Below are 12,327 nucleotides of genomic sequence, written 5' to 3'. Positions count from 1 at the left end.
CAGTGGTGCAACCAATGGATCAAGGCATCATTAAAAATCTGAAGCATTTCTACAGATGTCTAGTCGTTCAACTCCTCCTTACTGTATCTTCCCAAAAGCTTCCCATTACTGTCCTTGATGCTTCAAGAATGTGTTTAAATGCATGGTGCAAAGTCAGCCAAAAACAATAGCAAATTGCTTTCGGAAGGCAGGATTCATTAGGAGCACTGTCTCCAGCGATCTTTGCGATGAAAAAAATTTACCTCCCCCAGTTGCATGGGAAGACAACATTCCGTTCGATGATTGCGTCAGTATGGATGAAAATATATACAATTGTGGAGAGTTATCGGACACAGATATTCTACCTGAAGTTCTAAACAATAAGAATATTACAACAGAAGACAAAGAAGATATTGAAGATGAGGTAGAAGAACAATTCCAACTTCAAGTGAGGCAGTCGTTCATTTATCAGAATATCAACGCTATGCAGAAGGACAATCTGACGTAAGTGAAGCTGTGTTTAGAGCTATTAATATTCTTGAAGATTTTGTTAGAAAAAATCAAGTAAGCTCTTTAATTTAAAATTAATAAACAATCTTTGTTTTGCAATTTCTGTTACGAGTGATTATTTTGAGACATAAAAATAACATTTTTCGGATAATTCGAAGTTTCGCAGAGGCCCCTTGCCCTTTGAATTATCCAAGTTCGACTGTATATGTATACATGTGTATATATATATATATATATATATATATATATATATATATATATATATATATATATATATATACATACATACATACATACATACATATATATACATACATACATATACATACGTACAGATAACTTCAAAATGTAGAGAAAATTACAGAATAATGAAAAAAGAAAATCATTTTAAAAGCAAACTAGCAAAAATCTAGAAAACAAAGAAGAAGAAAAAATATATAATCTCTCCAAACAGCTCACACAATTATATCCTCACAAAGGAGTGTTTTCTAATATTGTACTAGTATAACCAAAACAAAATATATCAATACAATGAGCAACCTGCATGCTTTTTTTTATGTTTTAAAATGAAACATCATGACATTTTATAAAAATAGACACCAATTTCAAACCGGTGCTATAACTAATTATTTTGTTATTAATAGTTAAAATCGCTCAATTAGCACTGCTCCCTAAATCGCTGTTAGGTTTCCCATCCGCTCTGATGACGTCAAAGTATAGTACAATCACGACTCCCATCATGTTGTGAAACGGTGAAAGCATATGCCACGTTGAGTATAAATTCTGAAAAATGGCTCCAAGCAAAAACTACAAGTGTTGCATTGTACCATGTGCAATAGTTCTACATTAAACACGCCAAATAAATTATTTTTTAGAGTACCAAAAGGAGAAAAAAGACAAATTTGGTGCAAAGCCATCAAACGCGATGAAAAAAAAATACTCGCAAATTGTCTGCAATTACTGTATTATACCACCTAGTTTTAGGAGTATTATACTGTTGCTAAGACCATTTTACAATAACTTACTTTTTATAATTTTTTATTATAATTATAATTTAATTCTATAAGATTGTTTTTCTGATTGATAAGCTTCTCTGAATGATTCATTATACTGAATTAATATGTTTATGAAATGCTGTTCAGATCACTTTCTTTCTTTTTTTTTATTCTTTAAAATGAAAGGATTTTATTTTTAGAGAACATTGCAAAAAAGTAGTTTTGACATTTATTTTTCATTCCTCAATTTTATTTCATTATGCTGAAGGGTTTTTAAAAAATAATTAATTAATTTTATCAAGAAGAAAAAATTATGAAAGTTAAAATAAAAAATGATAGGGGTTTAGCATTATTTACATTTCTTCAAAAAAAAATTAAGAAAATATTTTAGAAGTTAATAATAAAAAGAATTTTTAAAAAAATTTTATTTACCTAAAACTTATAATTCCAGGTCATATACCATTCATTCCATTCTCTCTAATTGGGATCAACTCATTAAATAAAAACTCTCAAAACAGTTCAGATTTTTATATATAGACAAATATAAATAAAAATGAATCAGTATAAAGAAAGAAAAATGAATTTATTTCAAAAGTTGTAGTAAAAAAAAGTAGTTTCAACATTTATTTTTTCATTCCTTAATTTTATTTCATTATGCTGAAAGGTGCCCACAAAAATTTTGTCAAAGGGGAGGATGCAACTGATATACACTACATATATATTTAATCTATATATATGATATAAACAAGAAAGAAAAACAATTTTTAAAAAATGCAGTTCAAATTAAAACTCCTTTGTAACACATTTCTAGATAGGAAGCTTTTGTTTAACTCCTCCCGTTCGCTGAGTTACTATACTTTGACGTCATAAGCAAACCCCGCCCCGTTTTGTGTCACGTGAAGTTAATTTCGTTTTGGGCTAATTTTAAGTTAAGTTTTTTTTAATATTCGGGTCATTTTTTAAATTCTGAATTGATTTTAGAGAGTTTTAAGATATAGACTATTCAAAATAATCAACATTCTGCGATTACCCAACACATGCAGGTTTCTCATAGTGTGAGGAGCACTCAAGAAAATTTTTTTGAAACAAAATAGAATAAAACGCATTAAGTAATAAATATAACATAAAAACACAGAAAATAAAATGCTAAGAAAAAACAGAGTAAAGTGATTTTATTGAATGCTCCTCACACTATTGTATTGATACATTTTGCTTTGGCTATATTGATACAATATTAGATTATATTGATACAATATTAGAAAGCACTGCTTTTTGAGGATATAATCGCGTGAGCTGATGAAGAGATGAGATAATGAAGAAATATTAGTAAAAAATTGAAAAAACATTGAAAAAAATATGACATTTTAACATTGCAATGAATGCTTTGAGGTAAAGAAAAAATCTCTAAAAGATAGAAAATTAAGTATTTTTACAAACACCAAATAAAAAAGAGCACCTTTAAGGGCTTTTAAAAAATATAAATAAAAAATAAACACCTTTAAGCACTTTCTAAAAACCCTACACAGCCTGCTTTAACATTGCAATGAATGCTTTGAGTTATAAATAAAAGAACTCACCAAAAATCAAATGAAAATGATCTGAGTTAATTTCAGCTAGGCTCTTATTGCTGGAAATCACGTACGCATGAAGATTGGGTGAAAAAGTGGAAATTTCATTCTTCTCAATGTTTTCAAACCCTCCGCTGCACAGCCAGAGGGTAGCTGCATTCAAAACAGGTGGCCAAGTGTCCTTGTAGAACTTCCGTACCGAGTCGATGGTGTCGGAGCTGTAAAATGCACCCCCTTCGTGAGGTAGTTGGGAACGAAATTCTAGAAAGAGAAAATCCAACTTAAAACATCTATTTAAGGAAGAAAAAAATAGTGGAAGTAGTAATTTTTTTACATGGCTAGGGTGTGTAGCCAAATTTTCGAGCAAAAAATAAGTACCTCTTAAGCATTTTTCAAGCACTTAAAAAAATATTCTTTAACTCTTAATTCTTTTGAAAAATATAAGGGTGATCCATCGTGCTAACTTCAATTGCCTCTGTGCCAAATAGATTTTAAACTTGCAAGTTTTTTTTTTTTACAAAAAGCATGTCGATGTTTGCCCTGAGGTGACTACGAGTTATACCTTTTGATTTGATCCCTTTCTGTGATGTCTTTTTTAGTCATGCGCAGGCAACTACCCAAAAGTTGCGAAGGCTCCGTGATTATTCTGTCCCAGTTCACAATATGGAAATCTCCTCAAATATAATTAGGATGTGAGCACTAATAAAAAATTTTACTTGTATATTATATATATAATATACTCTTAATATTTTTTCAGCATATACAGGGTATCTGCTACATTTTAGATCATAGATTCTCAACCTTTTTAACGTTGCCGCCCCCCTAAGGAGCAAAAAAAATTTCAGCGCCCCCCTTTGTAAAAATTTTGTTATTTTTAGCAAAGGGGTGGAGGGGAGGTGCTGAATTATAAGAGGCAACATTTTTAAGCAATTTTTTAGGAGTAAAATTTGCTTCGTTCTTTTTAAAAAAATAATGTGCACGTTAACTCGATATTTTTCTTCCGGCAGATAATCGCATTCTATTTGTTGTAATCAAAATAAATACAGTATTGAAAAAAGTACAACAAAGAAGTCTATAGTTAAAAAGAGTAATTTATTCTTAATTAGATTTTATAGTCCAGGTGAGTGGTGTTACCTTGGAGCCAAAATTCAGAGAGATGATCACCATTTCAAAGTTTCATTGCTTGAAAGTTCGACCGATTCCTCCTGAATCTGAACCTCCGTTGTCTCAATATTCACAAAAGGATTCATATCCCATTTAGGGACTTCCAGGGACAAAACATCTTTATAGCGGTCGAAAAAGTCCATGTGTAAAGACTCAAGGTGTTAGCAATATTCTTGTGTATCACCAGAGGGAATTTCACTATTCTTTTTAAGAGCCGATTAGATTGGAAATTGGTTAAACTCCTTCCGACCAAAATTTTGTTTCCTTAAAATAATTTTTTTAGAAAGGCAAAAATTAACTAATTTTGTAGTGATCAAATTGAACTTGTGCTTGATGTTCGTAAAAAATGACAGATCTTTATTTTGTTTGTCAGGATGAATTTTTTGAAAATGCTCCTGCAAACGGGAAGGTTTTATTGCCTCATTAGATAAAACTTTCTAACAAAGTAAACATTTGTGAAGTTGAGAGTTCAATGGCGATTGAACAAATCCGAACTTCAAGTAAGTGACACTGACGAGTATTCAAGTATTAACGACAATTCTTTCTGTTAACCGACATTGTTGGAGGCAGCAAAATACAAACGGTGAAAGATAAGAAACAATTTTTCAAAATTAATAAATAATTTACGATGAAGAACTAATTCGCGCACGTTCCTAGCCAAATAAACAGTGAAAATGAATCGAAACTGGGGGAAAATACTAAAAGGAGCTAACGAAAACCTTCATAAGAAACATGGGTCAAACCAAACATTCATACTGAAAGCATATGCATTTCAATTTTCGCCAAATGACTTGTATGAATCAGAGGCAAAAACAACTGTCTCATGCGTTGCGCTGGTTCGAATTCGAGAATATAGATCACATAATGGAACAAATGGTGAATCGGATAATCTTAATTTAATATAATGATTTAATCTTTCTTTTAACATTAATTTTAGATTAATTTTATTTATTAAATCAATAGTAATTTAATAATTTTATTTGGGAGTTTCAACATTAAATTTGAATGACAAAACATGGTCAGCGCCCCCTAACGCCCAAAACAAGTTCACCGCCCCCCTACTGCCCAAAACAAGCTCACCGCCCCTCAGCATACTCCAACGGCCCCCGGGGGGGGCGGTATCGCTCCCGTTGAGAAACAATGTTTTAGATTTTCAAATTCCTGACTTTCCATAACTCATTCCAAGACTTTTTCATGACTTAGTCACTATTTTCTCCAACGAAAATACAACAATAAATTAAAAAAAGCATTATAATGACATTATTTGAAATGATAGGTATAAATAAAACTGTTACACTCTGCATCTTCATGTTTATAGATTTTAAATTTAAAAAACAGAGTGAAGAAAGAATTGAAACAATAAAATAGCTGAAAAAAATACAAAAGCAAATAATTATTATTATTTTTTTTTTTTTTGCAGAATTATATTCTAAAGACACTTTTTTGTTCATCTGAAAGAAAAGAAATACTCCTGATTTTTCTGTTCTCCTTTCCCAATAAAAAAAAATTCATTAATGACTGGCTAGAATTTTAAATTGATAAAATAAAAAAAAAATAAAAATAATTGTTCTAATTCTGAAATCACAGAAGTTTAAAAGATAATTTGCTCTAGAAAGGTTTTTTTTTCTTCATTTTTTGAAAGAACACCATAATTTCTAAAGAACATGATAAAAACATTTTATATTGTAATAAAATATAACTGTGAGTGGGGATTTTGCTACAAATTCAGATATTCGGAACACAAAATTGGAGTGGGCAATTACATTTAAAAAAAAAAAATTTTCAGCTATCTAAATCCTTGGCTTTCCATTATTTGCTTTAAAAAATAGTTAAAATCGTGACATTTCATGACAAATTTTGTTCAATACCAAAATTCATGACTTTCCAGGTGCCCTGCATATACTTTTTTTTCTCTTTAAAATGGCTGCGTCCTCTATTCAAGGCCTCACCTTACTTTGCTGTAAATATTTTTGTAAGACTAAAAATTTTTTTTAAGACTAACCAGTGACACTGGAGATTAAGGACTTTTAAAGACCTTGAACCAAAATTAAGGAGTTTTAAAGATCTTGAACCAAAATTAAATACTTTTAAGAGCCCTTATTTTCCAAAATAAAGCAGTTTTTATGCATTGTTGGAACCCTATTAGTTGTCTTTGGGAGAACTATGTACATTAACAAAATGCAAAATAATTTTCGAAGTTTTTACATGAACAAGATAAACTAACTAGTTTCTGATAAAGAACTCTTTTCTTCATTATATTAGTCACTATAAAATGATGGAGAGTTTTTCGGTTCGATATCAGAGGGTGGAAAATGAAGCCTGAAATTAAGATTATCTACCAAAATGCAGCAGTGTTACACATGAGAGTGCTAGAATCTCACCAAACTCAACTTGGTAGACGCACACACGAACTGGCAAGTATTTCATCAAACATGTAAAACGATTCATGCTTTCATACGCAACCGATCGACGGTACGCCGAAATGGATTGTGGTGGAATTAATTGTGAAAACGTTGAATAGAACAATGTGAAAACCACACTTTTACATAATATGTGGCGAAAATCGACATGGTAAAGAAAAAAATCTCATTTTTGAAAAGGGAAAATTAAGCACTTTTTAAAAGCACCTTTAAGGGTTCTTAAATAACGAATATCGAAAATATGCACCTTTAAGCACTTTTTAAAATAAATTAATGAGAAAAATAGGTTACCTGATGGCAGAGACAAGAGTGCATAGTCTTTCAAAAAAGCTAACCAGTAGGTGCTTAAGAGTGACAATTCAGGAGACACCAATCGCAGAAGTCCTTCTCTAGGGTTGGTTTCACTGTTCATAGCCACCACATACACCTACGTTAAATGACATTTTCTGATAAAATAACATGTTTCTTCTTTCATTGAAAATCACATCAATCAGGGTTTCTAATATAAATGCGATTTAAAAATGTAACAAACCACATATGACTTTAAAATAAAAAATTATATCTTTCAATTTTTAAAAAAAAATTATAAGGTGTAACTTGTATTTATAAAATATAGTAAATGTGCGTAGATTTGAATAAAATGAGACGTCAATAAAGACTTGAGAAGAAAAAAAAAAATTTACAAGCTTTTTGTAACAATCATTTAAAAACATCAAAATTGTATTCAGGGTCCCCACTCAATTTGCAAAAAAAAGTTCTCTGACTTTTCCAGGTATATTTCAATGAAAATTAAGATCCTATTTTCATCAGAAAACTTTGATTCTTTTATTTGTTTTGTGAAATATTAGATTTTTTGTGTAAAAAAATATTAGAACAGGATGGGAAGATTTTAGTATGACTATAACGTTAAATTTTTATTACAAATAATTGTAACAGATGGTAGAATTATTTAACTCGAATCTCAGTAACTTACTGACAATTTCAAGACTGGTTATTTTCCCGGCATGATAAAAGAATATTCCAGGTTTTTGTCAAAAAATTACCACTTTCCCTGATTTTTTGAGTTAAAATAAAGTTCCCTGACAATTCCAGGTTTCATCTGTTCTCCCTGACCTGTGGGAACTCTATTGCATTATCAAAAGTTTTTTGGTATTCTTAAAATTGAAATATAGCATTTTGTCCAAAAGCAAACCTTGAGAAACTCTGTTCCCCATCAACACTTGTTATCAAAGGATGTTTAAAATAATAAGATTCAGTTCATAATGTATACTAATTTATAAGAAGAAAAAATTAATTCACATATAAATAAAGTGAAAAACATAAATAATGAAAAAAAAAAATCCCAGCCAAAATGCAAATAAATACATTTATCATCTACATTCTAGTTCTGATAATAAGTAATATGTTGAAGTAATAGAAATGTGAAACCTGGACCATATCTTGTACAGTTATGTTGGGTACCTTTATGAGAAAGGTATTGAGAAGTACAGTTGGAGGAATTCAAAAAAAAAGTGTGTGGCTAAGATTTTAGAGTAGATTTTTTTTTATTGAACCAAATTTAGAGCTTTATCACTGATATAATGAACCTGATATTATTAACTTCATTAAACAGCAAAGAATAAAATGGACAGACCACGTTATCAGCATGGATGAAGACACAAATTTTTGTTTTTTAAGGCCAGATCAGTCAGCATACGAAAAAGAAGCATGCCGAATTTGATATGGATAGATGGACCTAGAAAAAGACCTTTTGGTCCTAAAAACTGAAAAACGCTAGCAGGATGAAACTTGACCTGGAAAAAACTTCTCGAGAAGGCCAAGGCCCAGCCTGGGCTGTCGAGCCATTGATGATGAGTAATAGAAATGAGTTGTTTTAAACCTTACTTCAGCCCATGCTTTTAAAATAGCCAATTTCTCCATTGTAGAGGCACTTTCATTGTAGATCAGAGTTTTGGATCCTTTATGAAGCTTCTCCAGGCAAGAAACTAACAATTGGTGAACTCTTCTCAAGTCGTTTAAATCTCTAGCCACTCCACAACCAATCCAGGCACTACAAACCTAAAAAAAGAACCAAATAAGTAAGGATTTCCCATAAAAATACATCAAGAAATTTAATTTATAATTGTTGGCGATTAGTATGCAAATTCCATCCTCTATATTAAGTAATTTCCAGTTATTTAATTTCCCTATTAAGAATAGGATTAGTTAACTTTCCTATTAAGTTAATTTTCATATTAAGAATCAAGTTAATTTTCCTATTAAGAATATTCTATGTTCAATTCAATAGAATATGGAATTAAATTCAACAACTTACCCTACGGATGGATAGGGAGTGACGTAACTCTGGCCGTAGTCATTCAGTGATTGTCTAGGGGGCTAAATTAATTGTTTGAAATGAATAAACTATTCATATTTGAACTTTTAGAAATGAAGTTGTAGTTTTTTTGTATGCTAACAGGGAAACAAAAACAGGAAGTTAACGCCCGAAAACAAAACAAAAATGTTTTCGGTCATACTAAGTACAGTATACTCTCTTTGATATCTCAAAGGTGAAGGGGCTAAAAAAATGTCAAGATAGCGAGTTTTTGAGATAACAAGTTCAGATCTAAATGTGTTCTAAAAAGTATAGAGTCATGAAACATAAGAATAATAAATATGCACGTAATGATAGTTGACTATAAGTCTAAATACAACAATGATAATTTTATTTTTAAAAGTAAGAGAAAAATAATTATATGTTAAATAGAAAACAATTGGCTTACAATAAACTTAAAATGTGATTTTTCCAATTCATTCTCTATTAAAAAAAATTAGACACAATAAGGTCTTGCAAATCCTCAACAGGGGAATTTAGATTAACTTTAGGCGGATATAAAATGCTAAGGGGAAAAATATTGTTTTGACATAAGATTTTCGAGATATCAAGCAAGAGTATACTGTATATATATATTACTTGAATAAATTATTTTTTAAGACAATTAAAATTCATTTTTTAGAAATAAATATTTGAATAATTAATTTTTTTGTCCACAAGGTTCTTACTTTTCAGAATATTCTAGCATCTTAAATGCATTTTTCAGAAGAAAATGTTTTTTTGACGAAAAGTTTTGTATGTAGATTCTGTATAATGTTTTATGAACTGAAAGCTGAGGTTTTAATGTGAATTTGCTATATTTATTTAAATATTCTTCAAAGAAGAATTAGAATTAAAAAAAAAATCAATATTAAACAATACATAGTAGTATTTTATTGTCTTTTTGAAACTTTTTCAACATTTCAGTTCAAAACACAGGTAATCACATTATAGATCAAGAAAAAAATTGTTTTGAAATAAATGCATAACAATTTGCGTAGAGCATGACATGAAAAATTTGTAGTTTTTGAACATAATGTTGCCTTTACCTTTAAAAATATTTCATAAATTGTTAAACTTTACTTTAAATTTATAATTTCAGGATCCTGCAAAGCAAAAATGAAATTAAAATTTTAATTAAGCCTTTTCTTCTAAAAATTATTTTGTCAATATCAGTCGAATACTAAAAGTGGTTAGGAAGATGATATTTCAAAACAAGGAAATAGCAAGATTTCCATCATCTTTTTTGCAGAACTATTTTTTACTTATATATAAAAAAATAATTATTTTCCCTGGTTTCTAAATTTCCATTCTGAAAAACTCCAAACATTTATAAAAATTTTAAAACGCCTTTTTAAAAACGTTATAATTCTGTACTTAGTTAACACCACAAAACAACACAGCAATGAATTTTAAAACTCTGAAAATCAACAAACCTCATATTAAAATATTAAATTTCTAAATTGATGTTTTTTTTAAAAGAAAAAATTTAATCTAATCCAAATTTTCTATTTTTAATTTGGCAGTTTGGGTTACTTATAAAAAATGACATAAAAGCTATGAAGATTCTCATAGTTTTACGATTAGGAATGAGCTAGGTGATTAGGAAATAACTTAGAATATATATGACCCTTTGCAGATAGCATACTGCTTGAGTAAACAGAATAAAACTTTGTACATAAGTATTATAACACAACGTGCAAGAATAATGTTATCAATGACAGGTTACCCAGCAACAAAGCTTCAAATTTTTCAAAAGACAACACCCATTTTTTTAATGCAATCACCCCTAGAGTATAAAAACTTACGTACGGCTAGAACAATATTTTTAACATAAAAAATTGAAATGTTATGTCACCAGTTTTTGTCAGCACTCACAAGAGTAGGTGAGTGTGATAAAATGTTTTTCTTTTATGAGTTAAACTGGATGCAACAGAAATTTCAGAGCCTCAAAAATCTTCTCTTTGCTTTGGCACATATTTTATTTCTTTAAAAAAAAATTCTCTGTATGCTTTAGCCCTGTCTCATCATTCCAACAAGATTTTCACTGAAAGGATCACTACAAACATGAGAGTTACATAATCATTTGAAACATTATCACCCCAGAGTTATTTATTATCATCCAAGCAGACAATAATATTCTTCTATAACTCTTAGTTTTGAATCAAGTTCATTCTTTATTTAACTTTGTAAAAACTTATGAGACAGATTCATTATTTAAATCAAATGACTTACTTTTAAAGAAATCATTGAGACTTACACAGCATTGCAATATTTCAATTTATAATTGATTTTTATATTAAAATTTATTGCAAATAGTGTTATGTCAAGTCTTAATTATCACATTTACATCATTACATGGCGAATAAAAATTAAAGCACTTTTGAAATCACATTATAAACACATTTCTGATATTTTCTAATATTTAAAAATTCAATATCCTTCTTTTAATATTTTTTTACATATCTCAAAAAAGTCGCTACTAATTAAGGATTAAGAAGGAAAAAAACATGAAGGTGAAAAAAACATGATGAATACAAATCCCACTAAATAGTTGTAAAGCATATTCTTCGAAATCACATTTTATTTGCCAAGATATATTTCTCAATTTTTATACATACTACATGCAGGGAGCATTATAAAAGAAAATTATCTTACTAAGGCACATAAAAATCTGTTAAAATTCAGAATCTCCTTTATTTCACAGGTTGATTTTGATTGCAATAAATAGTTTAGGCTATTCCATACAGAAATATTTGTCAACATGCAGTTGAGATAAGGTATAAAGAAACAGAATATTGCTATTTTAAAAATTTAGGAAAAGAAGCTACCGTGTTAACAATTTTGTGATTTTTCTTTAATTTAGGTGTGTTTTTCAATAATTAATAATAATACATATTTATTCCATTGTTAATAAATTAAAATCATGCATTAGTACACATTATGAATTGATTCAAAATAATTTTTATTACTTGTTTATTATTATTTTAATTATGTACTAATATAGTTTCAAATATATTGTTTATTTATTTTTAATAATATATTTATATCAATAAAATTAATTAACTAATTATATCAATAAAATTCACCTGATTCTAAACTGAAGTTCTTAAAGCATCTTTAAAAAACAATTATGGATAAAATGTTAGCAGCATTTAGAAATTGCATCTGTGACAGTTATAATTATCTTAGAACCACATAGATTTTTCAATGCATCATGAAATGTTAACTAACTTACTTGGCATGCAAAGGCAGTGATGTGTGATGGAGTATCTGGAGAAAAAGCAGGTCGCAATGCAGCACCAACCTATAATATCATAAAAAAGATCTAAATATTA

General features: G+C 29.2%; 1 protein-coding gene across 4 annotated transcripts in view; it reads right to left on the bottom strand.

The window, feature by feature from the left end:
* Window positions 1-12,327, bottom strand: part of LOC107439530 (HEAT repeat-containing protein 5B) — a 126,610-nt gene that overhangs the window by 22,711 nt on the left and 91,572 nt on the right. For all 4 annotated transcript variants that reach the window (XM_087167004.1, XM_043052959.3, XM_087167005.1 and 1 more), the window contains 4 exons: window positions 12,228-12,296; window positions 8,521-8,694; window positions 6,928-7,063; window positions 3,062-3,313 (listed from right to left, as the gene is read on the bottom strand). In XM_087167004.1, the coding sequence (XP_087023130.1) occupies window positions 3,062-3,313; window positions 6,928-7,063; window positions 8,521-8,694; window positions 12,228-12,296 (631 nt within the window). The remainder of the gene's footprint in view (window positions 1-3,061; window positions 3,314-6,927; window positions 7,064-8,520; window positions 8,695-12,227; window positions 12,297-12,327) is intronic.

Source organism: Parasteatoda tepidariorum, chromosome 7 (assembly GCF_982258835.1).
Source record: "Parasteatoda tepidariorum strain Cologne lab strain chromosome 7, Ptep-v5.0, whole genome shotgun sequence".
NCBI classification, from domain to species: domain Eukaryota; kingdom Metazoa; phylum Arthropoda; class Arachnida; order Araneae; family Theridiidae; genus Parasteatoda; species Parasteatoda tepidariorum.
Note: the sequence above shows the minus strand (reverse complement) of the source record. Positions and strands in the feature narration are given on the sequence as shown.